General features: G+C 44.0%; 1 protein-coding gene across 1 annotated transcript; it reads right to left on the reverse strand.

Moving 5' to 3' along the window:
• Positions 1-105: 105 nt before the first annotated feature.
• LOC133379102 (zinc finger protein 135-like) lies at positions 106-11957 on the reverse strand. Its single transcript, XM_061613712.1, has 5 exons — positions 11949-11957; positions 4968-7895; positions 1450-1546; positions 418-636; positions 106-185 (listed from the first exon to the last, which is right to left on the reverse strand). Exons 1-2 carry the CDS (start codon positions 11955-11957, stop codon positions 6564-6566), a joined length of 1341 nt encoding a protein of 446 aa, XP_061469696.1. The 3' UTR covers positions 106-185; positions 418-636; positions 1450-1546; positions 4968-6563.
• Positions 11958-17159: the final 5202 nt, after the last annotated feature.

Consider the following 17159-nt stretch of genomic DNA (forward strand, 5'->3'; position numbering starts at 1 on the left):
GAAGGTGTTGTCCAAGCTGGGGTAGAACTCCATCTCCTCCATGCCCTGCGAGACCACCTCATTGTTCTTCAGCCAGGTGATGTTCAGCACCGGGGGAGAGAACCGGTCCACGGAGCAGATGAGGATGTTGGGGTCCCCCAGTTCCACCGGATTTCTAGGGCACACCACTGTTGATGAAGGAGCGACTGTGGAAGAAGATGGATAGTGGACATCAGTGAGCCTGGAACTGTTTTCAAGGTGGCGGGGCTCTAGACTAGTGGGCAGGTCATGTCATGATGACCTACTTTCAGGTCCATTTTTACATCTGCTTATTTAATGGGTTAAATAAATAATAAATCTGTCATATTCTAGCACTGTCACAATGATAAATACACTTGGAGATCTTTTGTAAAACATTATAACTTTTCCATTTCTTACTTTAAAATAAAGATGTATGAAATGAAAAATGAAATGGACTGCCTTCAAGTTGATTCCGACTTCTGGTGATGCTACAAATAGGGTTTTCCTGGCAAGCGGTGTTCAGAGGGGGTTCACCATTGCCTCCCTCTCAGGCTGAGAGGCAGTGACTGGCCCAAGGTCACCCAGGGAGCTTCATGGCTGGGTGGGGATTCGAAAGCTGGTCTTATTTTATTTTATCTTAAAATTAATTAAAAGTACAATAAATTAAAATAAATAAATAAATATATCAGAGAATACATTTTAAAGAACGATAAAATAAATGAAAACATCTTAAAATATGCAATAAATAAATAAAATAAAGATTTTAAAATAAATAGTATAGTTGTGTTTCTTGTATTCTGTTATTTATTATATTTAATAACAACTCTGTCCCCTTGACAGATATTCCCACTATTCTACTGTCATACGTAACTGGTGGCTTTGTACCATACATTCCAGTCCATCGTGGCTCCTGATCAGCCAAGCTGGCCAGGGACATCCCAGGATGTGACAACACGTTCCTTTAACTATCACCATGATGCGAGGCCAAGTTTGGTTCCCCTTAGAGTGACTGGAAGTTCTGTATGAAATTCCACTTATAAGTACACTGCTATAGAGAAAAGGTTACTTTTAAATCACCATATTGGTGAAAGCCACACAGTATAGACAGTGATTAGGGACCACAGTTAGGGAAAGGGTAATTCTGAGCCAGCCACTCTCCATCAAACACAGAGGGATGAAGAAAGGCAGACCACCCCAGAATACCTCTCACCTCGAGAACACAGTTACATCGATGAAGTAAAATTACACACATCATGCTATTCTAAAAATCAGTATCAAACCCAGATTTTATGTCCCTTCCACTTTGATTCTGTTATGAAGACTTGCCATATCTCTCCAGCATTCCAAACCAGGAATCTCTAATAATCTGTTTTCCCAAGACCAAATAGTGAAAAATACATTAATGAAAAGATTATACACACAAAATACTCATTAAGGGTAGTCACTCACAGTGAGGTGAACGTGACCCTTGCCTGATAACCAGGTTTCACCCACAGGATTCTAGGATGTTATGATCCTCTGGATATATTTTCTTAATTTTATATATCTACATAAAAGCAAACGTATAAACAAAAAGGATATGTGAATTCTCCATAATCTTAACTAAACCCCTCATTTTTACCATGGGAAGAGCTAATCAGCTCCCCCAGCACTAGTCACTTTCCTCACTTGCTCATCAACAATATGACATTAATCGTACGCACATACTTCCTTCGCTGTCATGATTTGGCCAGTGCAACTGAATTCCTTTTCTGTGATCGGAAAGCCTGTGGCCTTCTTTGTTTGATTCCTTAGCTCCTTGTGATCTTATTATATTTCATAAAGCTGTACCTTTCACATCAATGTTTATATGTGTGAATATATAAAAATCCATTTTCCCTCCTCACTCTCCAGGGCCCAAATTGCTTGGGACCAGGATGCTTGAGGGGTCCTCCATCAAGAGCAACGCCAGTTTGGGTTCCTTCTGGAATACAAACAAAAGACCCCGAACTGGAGTTGCTCTTGCCCCACTTCCAACAGGTTTAACAATCCATCCCTCTGCGCAAGGAGCTAGAGAGAGTGAGGGTCCCACAGCCAGCTAGGCTTGCCTACTTTTACCTGTGCTGTTCTCTGCCTGACTTCCTTCCATGGCAAACTAATATGCTCAGGGAAGCTGACCTGTCCCTCCGTCTTCTTCTTCGACTGTCTGAGAGAGAGGAGACGCCTTTGTCTCTGGTCTCTCTCTCCTGAGCCACGAGGGCAACTCCCAAGTCTGGGCGTTGCGCCTCCAACTTAGTTAGAACTAGGTATGCCTTTCCTATCTACTACGTATTTCTAGAAATAAAGGAGCCTTTCTTGTTTTACTGAGTCTTAAGTCTCAGTGATCCATAAACCTCCTTTATACTTTTTACCTAAGAAGACTGTCTGTTGTTTATTTAACTAGTGTACATAAGAGGAAGGTGGGCCTGGCTATTCTCAGTTCCGCTCCTGCGTCTACACTTTGCTAAGAAATAGGACTACAAACCGTTCCTATTCCACTGAAACCAAACAGATGGTGCCCGCGATGATGCCCAGAATGCCAACGGCCAAGCCCAGGGCACAGAGCACATTCTCCATCATCTCAGGGATGGGAGATGGCGCCTTGGAATCTGGGGGTGGGTGGCGGTACAAAGAGACAGGAGAGGGGGAAGGATGGGCTCTGTGCATCTCCCCACCACCTGATCCCCAGCTGAGGGGTGGTTGTCCCACCAATCCCAAAGCGCCATTCATTACTCAAGTTCCTGCCAAAGAAAGGCATCCCAAAAGCTGCCCATAAGCAAATCCGATGTTATTTTTTAAAAAACAAAAAAATTACAAGTTTCTAAGCCTTCAGAAACACTAGGAAAATTCAAACGAGAGGCACTATCTACCTCCTGAAACCCCAGAAGGGGGCTGAGCACCTTACCGTGCCCCACAGCTGGCAGGAAAAGTGCAAGGGTCCTTAATTTCCATAAATTACTCTGATTTTTTTTATTTTTTTTTACATCCAGAGAGAAGCCCAAAGAGGCTCCTGTGCGCTTACGCCAGATCTTCTCCGTGCTCCCCTTGGGGAGGCCCCAGTGCTCCACTTGGCAGATGTAGAAGCCCCCTTCCCTTACCTTCCCTAAGGGGAGGTAGGAGAAATAAGAAAAGGTACTTTATTTATAGAAATACATAGTAGATAGGAAAGCCATACCTACTTTGTTTCACTTGCATCAGGTACCGAATCAGTCGGTAGAGGTTCAGAAGGTAGGCCTCTGGGTTCAGCTCCAACTTTCTTGCGCTGTGACACATGTCCAATTGTGTGCACCTTGATGGCAGAACGGGCCATCAGAGTCACTAGATATGGACTTTGCCACCAAGAGTGGGATGACCAGGCTCCGTGAGGGGCTCTGAAAAGGCCTCTTTGACCTATGAATGCAATGTTCTAACAGCATCCATTAATACATAGCAGTACTTCAACAAGGCTCCATCCGCTAACTTTAACGTGGAAGGATGAGAGAGAAAAGGTGGTGAAAAGGGCATGCACGTGGGCCATGCCTCAAAATCTCTTCTGGAGACAATCCATGCTCACAGTTAGCAGTGTTGGGAGTGTGGCAAGAGCCACTGATGAGTTGTTCTTATGCTTCTGTTAATATAAGGGAGATAGAGTGAGGGTCCTCCAGGTGGCTAGGCTTGGCTACTTTCACCTGTGCTGTGCTCGTCTTCCTTCCGTTGCGACTGATTTGTCTCAGGGAAGCTTATCTGCCCCTCCTCCTTCCTCCCTTTCTTCTCCAACTATCTGGAAGAGCAGAGACGTGCCTCTCTCCCTCCTGAGCCACGAGGGCAGCTCCCACATCTGGGCGTTGCGCCTCCAACTTGGTTAGTTAGAAGTAGGTATGCCTTTCCTATCTACTATGTATTTCTAAAAATAAAGTAGCTTTTCTTATTTTACTAAGTCTGAAGTCCCAGTGATCTAAATGCAGGGTAAAAGCCATCTCGTTGTCCTGATGCGCAACCTATACTCTGGACAAGAGGCTACTGTAAGGACAGAATATGGAGAAACTGATTGACTTGAAGGCACATAACAACAACAACTGCTTCTTGTTATGTAGAATAACTTTGTATCTAAATAATAAAGCAGAGTTTAACAGCGGTCTGAAATGCTTGTCTCTCTCTCTCTTTTACCTTTTATGATTGGCAACTATTTCACTAACAATTAATTTCCCAGCATCAAACAGTTTAAAATATCAATCATGGGTTACATGCTCATTTGCTTCTGAACAATATACTCATTAATTAAAGTTAATCACACACACAGGCCTGTTTGCTTCATTTCATGAGTTGAGAAGTTCAAGCTGAACTTGCTTCTCTATGAGACTAGATTTTAGGGTCTCATAGGACTGTGGGCCTTTTTGCTTAGTTCCTTGTGATTTGATTATATTTCATAAACATATGCCTTCTATGTTTATATGTGTGGATATATAAAATTCTCCATTATAACCTCACCCAGAATCCCACTTTCTGCCAACATTATCATGATTTTCATGCTTCCTGTAACTATTCCATTGATGACATGATCTATTGTTTTGCCTTTGCCAATTCTGCTGGTCATCAGGTATGGGATTGGAAATACCTGAATGATTGGGGAGCCTGTTTTCGGAACAGAACTAGCAACCCTCATGATCCAGGTGGTGGTGTTCCTTGGCAGGAAATGGCTGGTCCCTACTACCAAAGGTTCCATAAGTTCAACCATCGAAAACATAGTCTTTCCCCCTTCAACAAAGGCCCATGGGAAGCTCTAGTAGGACATGATTGGGTCTGTGGAAATAAAGCCTATGAAGTATTGCCAAAATATTGGATTGGCTCCTGCTATGTTGCCTGGCTTATACCAGCTGTCAGGGTCACTCAGGTACCCCCCAGGTGGTAGAATCAGGAACAAGAGAGCCTCACCAATCAGAGAAAAAAGAGGGAAATCAAACCCTGCTCACCACTCTGCACAATGGAACATAGAAAACCGCAGGCACTTAAAGATGGGCTGAGTAATAGAGTGGTCTTTCCTGCCCTTGGCTGGCACGGCCGCCATAGGTTCTGGAGTATTGAGACTTCAATCTGTGGTGGAAATTCTTGCAAATGAGATCAAAGAAGCTCTTCCTGTGGCCTCTATGGCTATAAAGACCCCTCTGGCAACCCAAACCCAAGTAAGGAAAACGGTTCTCCAAAACAGGATGGCACTGGACTCTGCTCGCTACGGATGGAATGACTTGCACCATCATTGGGAGTGAATGTTGTTCCTACATAAACAGTTCAGCTGGAGAGATTGAATCCCATGCCAACTCCATAATAGATCATGCTGAGGAAATAGCAGCAGTAGCTTATTTTGACCGGAGTAGCGATTTTGATTGGTGGGGATGGCTACCAAATCCAGGTGGATGGCTAGGAGGCCTAGGAAAAAATCTGCTAAAATATGTTATAATGGGATAATGTTTGCTTGTGCTCATATATGTAATAATCCAGTTGGTTTTACGTTGTATTAGACGCTGTGTGGCAAAGACTACTAAGTCCATCACAAAAACTGATGTTCGAATGATGCACATGGAGGTAACAATGACAGAGGATCTAGAGGAAGTAGATAAAGTAATACATGAAATGTCCTTAATTGAATATTGAATCTGGCAGCTAGAAACTGCCAGAGAGGGAGATATGATGGGGAAAAAGTGGACAACTGAGAGGCCATTTTGGCTTCTGCAGCCACCTTGGACTCAGCATCCATCTTGGGTGCTCACCCAACTCTGTAAAAGCAAAAATGCCTCTGTCTCTGCAAAGGAAAAACTGACAGGCCACCAAGATAGCAGGTGAAGGGAAGTGGAACAGTGTGTGGTTAAGCTAAGAGAAGCCTCCCCATAAAGATCCTGTTGGTAGCCCAGCTTCCCCGTATGGATACTCTGATGCAAACAAAGAGTTGAACTCTGTTTAAAGCTTTTTCCACATTCCAAGCATTTATACATCTCTTCCCTTGAACAGATCCTTTGATATGCATGAAGGGAGCCATTCTGACGAAAGGTCTTTCCACACTCCAAGCATGCATAAGGTTTGTCCCCTGTATGCATTCTGTGATGCAAAGTAAGGTGGCTACTCTGACTGAAGCTCTTTCCACACTCCAAGCATTTATAAGGTTTGTGCCCTGTGTGAGTTATTTGATGTTGAGTAAAGGCACTACTCTACCCAAAGCTCTTTCCACACTCCAAGCATTGATAAGGTTTGTCCCCTGTGTGTCATCTTAGATGCAAAGTAAGGTTGCTACTCCACCTGAAGCTCTTTCGTACTCAAAGCATTTATAAAGTTAGTCCGGTGTGCGACCTCTTTGATGAGAAGTAAGGGAGCTACTCTTACTGAAGCTCTTTCCAAACTCCAGGCATTGATAAGGTCTGTCTCCACTGTGACATCTTTCATGTGAAGTAAGGTTGCTACTCTGATTAAATCTCTTTCCACACTCCAAGCATTTATCAGGTTTGTCACCTGTATGAGTTTTGTGATGAGAAGTAAGGGTGCTACTGTCACTGAAGCTCCTTCCACACTTCAAACATTTATAAGGTTTGTCCCGTGTGAGTTCTTTGATGTGAAGTAAGGTTGCCACTCCGACTGAAGCTCTTTCCACACTCCAAGCATGCATAAGGTTTGTCCCCTGTATGAGTTCTGTGATGCGAAGTAAGCTGGCTACTCCGACTGAAGCTCTTTCCACACTCCAAGCATGCATAAGGTTTGTCCCCTGTATGAGTTCTGTGATGCGAAGTAAGCTGGCTACTCTGACTGAAGCTCTTTCCACACTCCCAGCATTTATAAGGTTTGTCCCCTGTGTGAGTTCTGTGATGCGAAGTAAGGTTGCTTCTCCACCTGAAGCTCTTTCCACACTCCCAGCATTTATAAGGTTTGTCTCCTGTGTGAGTGCTTTGATGCACCAGAAGGGTGCTTCTCCACCTGAAGCTTTTTCCACACTCCAAGCATTTATATGGTTTGTCCCCTGTATGAGTTCTGTGGTGTGAAGTAAGGTTGCTGCTCTGACTGAAGCTCTTTCCACACTCCAAGCATTTATAAGGTTTTTCCCCTGTGTGAACTCTTTGATGCACCGTAAAGGAGAATCTCTCACTGAAGCTTTTTCCACACTTGAAGCATTTATAAGGTTTGTCCCCCATGTGAGTTCTTTGATGTGAAGTAAGGTGGCTACTGCACCTAAAGCTCTTTCCACACTCCAAGCATTTATAAGGTTTGTCCCCTGTGTGAACTCTTTGATGCACCGTAAGGGAGAATCTCTCACTGAAGCTTTTTCCACACTCGAAGCATTTATAAGGTTTGTCCCCCATGTGAGTTCTTTGATGTGAAGTAAGGTTGCCACTCCGACTGAAGCTCTTTCCACACTCCAAGCATGCATAAGGTTTGTCCCCTGTATGAGTTCTGTGATGCAAAGTAAGCTGGCTACTCTGACTGAAGCTCTTTCCACACTCCCAGCATTTATGAGGTTTGTCCCCTGTGTGAGTTCTTTGATGGAAAGTAAGGTTGCTACTCTGACTGAAGCTCTTTCCACATTCCAAGCATTTATAAGGTTTGTCTCCTGTGTGAGTTCTTTGATGTGAAGTAAGGTTGCCACTCCGACTGAAGCTCTTTCCACACTCCAAGCATGCATAAGGTTTGTCCCCTGTATGAGTTCTGTGATGCAAAGTAAGCTGGCTACTCTGACTGAAGCTCTTTCCACACTCCCAGCATTTATAAGGTTTGTCTCCTGTGTGAGTGCTTTGATGCACCAGAAGGGTGCTTCTCCACCTGAAGCTTTTTCCACACTCCAAGCATTTATAAGGTTTCTCCCCTGTGTGAGTTCTTTGATGCGAAGTAAGGGCGCTACTCCACCTGAAGTTCTTTCCGCACTCGAAGCATTTATAGGGTTTATGCCCTGTGTGAGTTCTTTGATGCGAAGTAAGGTTGCTATTGTCACTGAAGCTCTTTCCACACTCCAAGCATTTATAAGGTTCCTCCCCTGTGTGAGTTTGTCTCTCCTCTTGTCTCTTTGCTCCATCTTGACTCCTCAGTTTCTGCTCCTGCACCTTCCCCTCAGCTTTTTCCAGTGATACTTCAGATGTTTCTCCCTCAGCCTTGACACCCCAGATGTATCCTGAGGGAATGAAAAGAAAAGGAGATAAAATGCTGTGGAGAAATCCTGTGAATATATCATGATTTGTCCTATGAAAACATCTCTTGGAGCTCTGTTGATATCATGTTTGACTGTCAAAGGTCGAGGCCTTGTATGGAGTTATTTTAGCAGTGCTTGGTAACAGGTTGTGAGAAGAGATGTAGAGAGAGACAATTTTAACAAAAATCTGTGCTCTTGTTCCTCCATTTAAGGTGGACAGCCCAGTACTTATGCACAGCTAGAATGTCCAAACCTAGGATGGATCCTATCTGAGAGGAACATGGTGCTTTCCACTGCCCAGAGGGCAGCTTGCATCCCCTCCCTCCCAAAATGTTAGCCCCGTTACCTGCAACACAAGACAATGCTGGAAGATGACACTCTGCAAGCTTCTGCAGAAGAAAAGTGGACAAGTACGAGTAGTGCTGTGTGACTAATGGCACAGCTGGGTCAAAGCCCAAAGGAAGCCCAGAGGCTGATGCGCACAGATGCAAAAGGAGAGTCCGGAGTTGTACAAGGTACACAATAGGAACATGGAATGTGAGAAGCATGAACCAGGGAAAGTTAGAAGATGTCAAGCAAGAAATGGAATGCATCAACATTACAACAGTTGGTGTGAGTGAATTAAATAATGGGAAAGGGACAAAATATTTTATGCAGGAAATCATAAATGAAGAAGAAATGGCATTGCTCTAATAGAGAGAAGTGACGTAGGAAAAGCACTTAGGAGCTATAATGAAAACCCTGAGTGTGAGTGTGGGGCAAGGTCAAACTCACTCTGAGAGTGAGAAACCCATCAACATAACCATCATCTCAGTCTATGCTCCAACGACAAACACAGAAGAGGAAATTGAGAGATTTTACACAGAAGTACAGGAAGAAATTAAAAGGAAATTTAGACGGAGGGATGTTGAATAATCAACAGGGGAACACACTGATTGATTGAGGTAAAATAAAGGGAGGATGGAAGCAATACACTGAAGAACTCTGTAAAAGAGATGCAAGGATGACAGATTCATTCATGGAAGAACCATATGATGAAGAACCAGACATTTTAGAATGTGAGGTGAAAGCTGCTCTTAAAATACTTTGAAGAAACAATTACCAGGAATATATGGCATACCAATAGAGTTGCTACAAGCTACTGAGACTGAATCTGTCCAAATTTTGACAAAACTTAGTCAACAAATATGGAAAATAAAACAATAGCCCACAGACTGGAAGTGTTCAATATCCTACTCCAGAGAAAGGGGATCCCAGGGAATGCAGTAATTTTTGAACTATTGCCTTAATATCCCATGCAAGTAAAGTGAAGGCTCTTACCATATATGGAGCGAGAAGGGCCAGATGTCCAAGCTAGTTTTAGAAAGGGAAGAGGTACCACAGATCGTATAGCAAACATACGTTGGATACTGGAACGGAGCAAGGAATTCCAGAAGGAAATCGCCCTGTGCTTTATAGATTACAGCAAAACCTTTGACTGTGTAGATCATGAAAAACTATGGAATGCTTTAAAAGAAATGGGGGTGCCACAGCATCTGATTGTCCTGATGCGCAACCTATACTCTGCAGAAGAGGCTACTGTAAGGACAGAATATGGAGAAACCGATGGGTTCCCCATCGGAAAGGGTGTGAGACAGGGGTGTATTTTATCACCCTATTTGTTTAATCTGTATGCAGAACATATCATATGGAAAGCGGGATTGGACCAAGATGAAGGAGGTGTGAAAATTGGAGGGAGAAATATCAATAATTTAAGATATGCAGACAATACCACACTACTAGCAGAAACCAGTAATGATTTGAAACGAATGCTGATGAAAGTGAAAGAGGAAAGCACAAAAGCAGGACTACAGCTGAACGTCAAGAAGACTAAAATGATGACAACAGAAGATTTATGTAACTTTACAGTTGACAATGAGGACATTGAACTTGTCAAGGATCAATACCTTGGCACAGTCATTAACCAAAATGGAGACAATAGTCAAGAAATGAGAAGAAGGCTAGGACTGGGGAGGGCAGCTGTGAGAGAACTAGAAAAGGTCCTCAAATGCAAAGATGCATCACTGAACACCAAAGTCAGGATCTTTCAGACCATGTTATTCCTGAAAAATCAACTCATTTGAAATGTGGTGTTGGAGGAGAGCTTTGCGGATACCATGGACTGCAAAAAAGACAAATAATTGGGTGTTAGAACAAATTAAACCAGAACTATCACTAGAAGCTAAAATGATGAAACAGGTTATCATACTTTGGACACATCATGAGAAGACATGATTCATTAGAAAAGACAATAATGTTGGGAAAAACAGCAGGGAGTAGAATAAGAGGAAGGCCAAACAAGAGATGGCTTGATTCCATAAAGGAAGCCACAGACCTGAGCTTACAAGATCTGAACAGGGTGGTTCATGACAGATGCTTCTGGAGATCACTGATTCATAGGGTCGCCATAAGTCGTGATTGACTTGAAGGCACATAACAACCATCAATATAAATGTAATATCAGTCTATGCTCCAATGGCAAACACAAAAGAAGAAATTGAGAGATTTTACACAGAAGTGCAGGAAGAAATTAAAGGGAAATTTAGACCAAGAGTAGGGATGTTGAATAATCAACAGGGAAACACGCTGAATGACCAAGATAAAATTCACTAATAGGCAAAAAACCTTGCGGTTTAAGAATGTACCTGTAGCCCACAGATATTTCTATCAAACTTTCAAAAGCAGGGAAATTGGGCAGCTCTAGTGAATGCGCCAGGGGAGCAGGAGACCTGACCTCCTCTCTGAGATATTGGACTGCCCTACAAATTGGTCAGAATGCAAACACCATTTGGGTTGGTCTTTCACAGTCCAATCCACTTCCTGTGTAGCTTGGAAGAATTTGGTAACATGTGCCTCTGAGCATATGGGGAGTGGTGGCAACACCTGCCATCTCCAAAGATGGAGAATTATATTTTTGTATGTTTGTTGGTGGTGTTCTTACTTTGCTTCTTTCCTGTGTTTCTAATGTTTCTACAGAGAATCTAAACTAGAAAATTTTATTTCCCGCATTATTCACCCTGGAAATCAAATTTATTTATTTTCATTAATTTCAAAGTCTTTTTATTGGTCAACGTCATATGATGGTGAAGACAGCCTTTTGTGTTTCAAATTGGAGGTTCTATTTCTATTTTCGGTGCATTAACAGTTGAATCTGAAACTGCAGTTTGATGAAAAATCATCAAATCATAGAACAGTAGAGTTGGAAGGGGCCTATAAGGTCATTGAGTCCAACCCCCTGCTCAATGCAGGAATCCAAATCAAAGCATTCCCAACAGATGGCTGTCCAGCTGCCTCTTGAAGGCCTCCAGTGTTGGAGAGCCCACTAGCTCTCTAGGAAATTGGTTCCATTGTCGTATGGCTCTAACAGTTAGGATGTTTTTCCTGATGTCCAGTCGAAATCTGGCTTCCTTCAACTACATAACTCTAGCTGTTGGGGAAAAAAAGGATGCATGTTTTCAGCCTGCTATGTTTAAACCACTTTATTTAAGGCAAGGTGGGCACAGTCAATTAAAAACATAGATTGTTTTCTGCAGCTGTCTGTTGGGCTGAGAGGTGTGTCCCCTTTCGGCCAGGGCTCTTCTCAGAAGTCTGATGGTTGGGTACGGCCAACGTCTGGCCCCGCTGTGGGCCCCCTTTTGCAAGTACAGCTGAGTTGCTTAGCTTGCAGATTTTCCAGGTGAGATTTTAACAGATCCAGCTTCAGCACGATTTCATTTTGGTCTTCTGTAGGCAAGTCATGAAAGGATTCTACCAGCCGCATCTCTTCGTTGTCAAGCAGGGCAGGCTCCTTGTTTGTAGAGCTCCTACTCGGAAGGGGTATTGGGAGGCTAAGTCCATCCTGGGGTGGAGGCACAGGGCCTGTGGAAATGTCTAAATCTATCAGGTTGGTAGGGGCATGGGGCTCATTTCCCTGATCGTTTTTTGGAGAAGGGAGGTGGGAAGGGCAATAAGGCCAGAGGAGGCGCCACATTCTCAAAAAGCCTTAGGACTGTGATCCCCCTTGCAAGGAAGGCATTTCCATGAATGTACACCATTGTAGCCAGACTCCAGTCCCTGAAGGTGACCACCATGCACACGCTCCAATAGTTATGAAACAGGTAGTCAATGTGAAATATGTTTCTTGTGTGTAACTGGCCAGGGACAGCTGTCTCTAGAGTTTGTGCTTATATTGGCAAAAAAGCCCTTCAGGTTTTGGGTAGTTCACTAAAACCAGCTTGCGTCGATTCAGTACTAGATTCCAGTTGGAGGTTTTTGCACATTCATGTAAGGGCTGCTCTATTACAGGGAATGTGGGCCCAAGGACTTGGGCTGCCGAGACTGGGCACAGCTCCTGAGATGACTGTGGTAAGGGAGACAATAAAGGGGAAGTGCATGGGGTAGCGCAAGCTGGGACAGGAGCACTCTAAGGTCCTTTGTGCCTGGCTTCCTCCTTAGATTTCGAGTAATTTGAAGAGTCGGTGGAACCTCATTTTCCTGGATCGTGGGGGTTTGGGATTTTTGATGTTTTCGCTCTTCTTTGGAATGCCCTCTCCAGTCACAGGCGCTTTTATTGTTAGATGTTTGACTGCGCACCACCCCGGTCTGTGGGAGGGGCACGGATGTTTGGGAGCCCACACTTCTCACTCCAGGGCCTGAGCTTTCACCCCCATTGGACTGGCCTGCCTTTCTCGAGATTTCCACCAGGGTGCTTAGGAGATGGTTGCATTCAGAAAGAATGGATTTTACGTGTCCGAGGTCCTCCAGCACCAGGAAGATCCAACCTTCAAGTCACTGTGGATGATTCAGGGGTGTCACTCTGGTTCTCTAAGCCCAAGCTGCCTATTGGCTCTATCAGTGGGTTGTACATCGAATCCTTTAGTTCTCAAGCTGCAGCAAGGAGAAATCTTCAGGTGCAGCCAGCTCAGCTGCTAAATCCACGGAGGCAAAATCCTCCTTTAGTCCAGTAAAGTTGGTTTTATGATCCAAAATCCAGTCCAGATGAATATTTGAGGAAGGCGGTGGAATCAAGGGCGCCTCTTTGAGCTCAGAATCCTCCTCCGTGGGTGGAAAAAACTGGGTGATTTTTGTTTGTTGGGCCCGCAGCTTTGAAGGGACCTCCCCCACAGTCAGAGCAATTCCCCGATCCCTATATCCCTTTCTGGTGAGCACCATGATAACAGGGAGCTCGCCCAAAGGAAAGTAGAAATGGGGAGGAAAAAAAGGGATAAAAACGGGAAGTAGGAGTAGGCCACGGCCTTAAACGCCTGAAGACTTTTATCCCTGTGACATTGAACTCGGGCGACCTGGTTTCCCGGGGGCAGGCAGGCCCTTATCTCCCCTCTTGACAGTTCGCCTGAGGTAGCTTTGGCTTCCCTTCAGATACCAGTGAAGGCTTGTAAACTACGAAGATTGTCTGGCTCCCTGCCGAGTTGCTGAATTAGGGCTCTCCAGGTGAAATGGAGCCTCTGGGAGTTTACGAACGGTTAGACCAGGAATCTCTGGGCCCCTTGAGAACTTTAGAGTTGAGTGTTGTATTGAAAAAACCAAGGAAGCCAGGGACAGAACAGAAGGATAGAACGCTGGAGATTTAAAATAAACAATGGAGATAAGAGCGAACATAGAGCACAGCTAGAATTTTGCTAGAATATATTTCACCTCCCACTGTTTTATCTTGTGCAGATTGAGACACTTCTGAGGTCCCCTGGAGACTATTCTGCAGAAGTCAGTGACATTATTCCACAATTATGTTTGGAGTTTTTTAGTGTAAATTATGCAGTGTCGCTGTACTTCACATATTCATGGAAATAAAAGCAAAAGAAAATGATTTCCTATAGGAAACTTCACTAAAATCGCAAAGTAAATCAGACATATTTAAAGTGACCATCTGAACAATATGAATTGAATTAATAATGTTGCTTCCTCCCTGCTAAAACAAGATCAGCACAGCACATGTCTTCTTTCTATTATTTGGGCTGATTGCAGGTGTTGCCACCACTCCCCATATGCTCAGAGGCACATGTTACCAAATTCGTTCAAGCTACACAGGAAGTGGATTGGACTGTGAAAGACCAACCCAAATGGTGTTTGCATTTTGACCAATTTGTAGGGCAGTCCAATATCTCAGAGAAGAGTTCAGGTCTCCTGCTCCCTTGTTGCATTCACTGTAGCCGCCCAATTTCCCTGCTTTTGAAAGTTTGATAGAAATAGCTGTGCGCTAGGTACGTTCTTAAACCACAAGGTTTTTTTGCCAATTAGTGAATTTCCCTGCTTTTTAATCTGGGAGGTAATTAATGGGATCCTGTGCAAGTTTGCTGAGAATGGATTGATCATTTGCATGCTTATTGAGTTCAGTGGGATTTACTCCCCTGCAATTATGCTTAGGATAGGTGAAAATGACCACAGGGGATGGGGAAGGGAGGGGGAGGAGGGAGGGGAAGAAAGGCAGAGGGGAGGACTGGGATGGGAGCAGGCAGGAGGGGGAGGGGAGAAGGACAGATGTGATCATTTGCATATTTATTGAGTTCAGTGCGATTTACTCCCATGCAATCATGCTTAGGGTAGGTAAAACTGACCGGGGGGAGGGATGGGGGGCTGAAGTGGGCAGGGGAGGAGGAAGAAGGAAGAGGGGAGGGGAGGAGGAAGGGAGAGGAAAGGGAAGGAGGGGAAAGGCAGGTCTGATCATTTGCATGATTATTGAGTTCAATCGGATTTACTCCTACGCAATCATGATTAGGATAGATAAAACTGACCATTGGGGAGGGGGAGGGGAAAGAGAAGGAGCATACTGGAGGGGGGTAAAGGAAGGTGGAGTGGAAGGCAGGTTTGATCATTTGTATGCTTATGGAGTTCAATGGTATTCACTTCCGTGCAATCATATTAAGATAGGTAAAACTGACCATGGGGAGGAGGAAGGGGATGGGGAGGGAGGGGCAAAGGAAGGGGAGGGAAGGGGTAAGAGGGAGGGGATAGGAGGGAGAAGGGAGGGAGGGTTTGGTCATTTGCATACTTTTTGAGTTCAGTGGGATTTATTTCTGTGCAATCATGTTTGAAAATGGAAATGTACTGTCTTCCAGTCAACTGGAGTTATGGCAACCCTTTGAATAGGGTTTTCATGGTAAATGGTATTCAGAGGTGGTTTTACAATTGCATTCCTCTGAGGCTGAGAAGCAGTGACTGGCCCAAGGTCACCCAGTGAGCTTCATAGCTGTGTGGGATTCAAACCCTGGTCTCCCAGGTCATAGTCCAACACTGACCTGGGGGATGAGCAGGCAGGGGGGGAGGCGATTGGGTGGGTGGGTACCAGGCAGAAGGGAAGGCTAACCAAGAGGTCTCTTGTTGCAAGAACACCTGCACTTGGCTGACTTTCTCTTCTCCTAAAGACACAGGATCAGTCTCAGGCCCCGAACCTGGCAACCCTACCTCCCACCCAAATTTAAACCAAAGCTGTCCCTCGCCACATCCACACCAGGCCTCTATTACACTTGGGCAGTCATGGCTCCTCTCACAGAGTCCTGGGAATTGTAGCTAGTAAAGGGTGCTGAGAGTTGCTAGGAGACTGGAGCTCTGTCAGGGGATTGGAGTCTCCTCTCAGCACCCCTCAAAAACTACATTTCCCAGGATCCTCTGGGGGAAGCCATGACTGTCTTACATGAAATCAAAGTCTGGAGTGGCCCCCTGATTAGCCAAGCCCAGCAGCTGTGAGTCTGTGGGTTTTAGAACTCTGACAGTTGGTTCTTATTAAGCATGCCCGACACTATCATAGGGCTCCAGCCAAAATTTATTAAATTAATTAAAAATCAGCCAGGCATTTTTTCAACATTTCAACTGCAGTAGATGAAGGTCAGAGTATGGGGCAAGGTCAGTATTAGGATTACAGGGACTCTGTGAACATGGCTGATTTTTCATGAAATTCAACATATTTTGAGAACTCTGAGAGAAAAAAGTCCAAAAGGGCTCTGGGTTTTTTTTCTCTCTCTTTAGCCTTTCAACTCTTGATTCTCTCTGACTGTTTTATGTATCACCATGAAAATGGGGAGTGCTGTTAAGCAAGCGTTTCTGAGTTCAGGACTATAAGATTTGTAAAGTTTGTTTTGAAATGAGCTTATGGGAAGCATCAGAATGGCTTGGGGTGTATTTTCAATTTAACATTGCGGAAGGTGAAAAATCCACACTGGCTACAGTACAACACTCTCGTGGCTGTATAATACAAGGAAGATGGAAGCAATACACTGAAGAACTGTATAAAAGAGATGCAAGGATGACAGATTCATTCACGGAGGAACCATATGATGAAGATCCAGAAATTTTAGAATGTGAGGTAAAAGCTGCTCTTAAAATACGTGGAAGAAACAATCACCAGGAACAGATGGCATACCAATAGAGTTGCTACAAGCTACTGAGATGGTATCTGTCCAAATGTTGAGAAAAATCTGTCAAGAAATATGGAAAAGAAAACAATGGCCTACAGACTGGAAGCGTTCAATATATATACCAACTCCAAAGAAAGGGGATCTCAGGTAATGCAGTAATTTTTGAATGATTACCATAATATCCCATGCAAGTAAAGTAATGCTCAAGATTCTACAACAAACACTACCGTATATGGAGCAAGAAATGCCAGATGTCCAAGCTGGATTAGAAAGCGAAGAGGTACCACATATCGTATCGCAAACATACATTGGATAATGGAACAGAGCAAGGAATTTCAGAAGGAAATCACCCTGTGCTTTATAGATGATAGCAAAGCCTTTAACTGTGTAGATCATGAAAAACTATGGAATGCTTTAAAAGAAATGGGGGTGCCACAACATCTGACTATCCTGATGTGCAACCTATACTCTGGACAAGAGGCTACTGCAAGGACAGAATATGGAGAGACCCATTGGTTCCCAATAGAAAAGGGTGTGCGACAGGGGTGTATTTTATAACTATCTATCTATCTATCTATCTATCTATCTATCTTATATTAGATCTATATACCCCC

The sequence above is a fragment of the Rhineura floridana genome, chromosome 3, assembly GCF_030035675.1.
Source record: "Rhineura floridana isolate rRhiFlo1 chromosome 3, rRhiFlo1.hap2, whole genome shotgun sequence".
Classification (NCBI taxonomy): domain Eukaryota; kingdom Metazoa; phylum Chordata; class Lepidosauria; order Squamata; family Rhineuridae; genus Rhineura; species Rhineura floridana.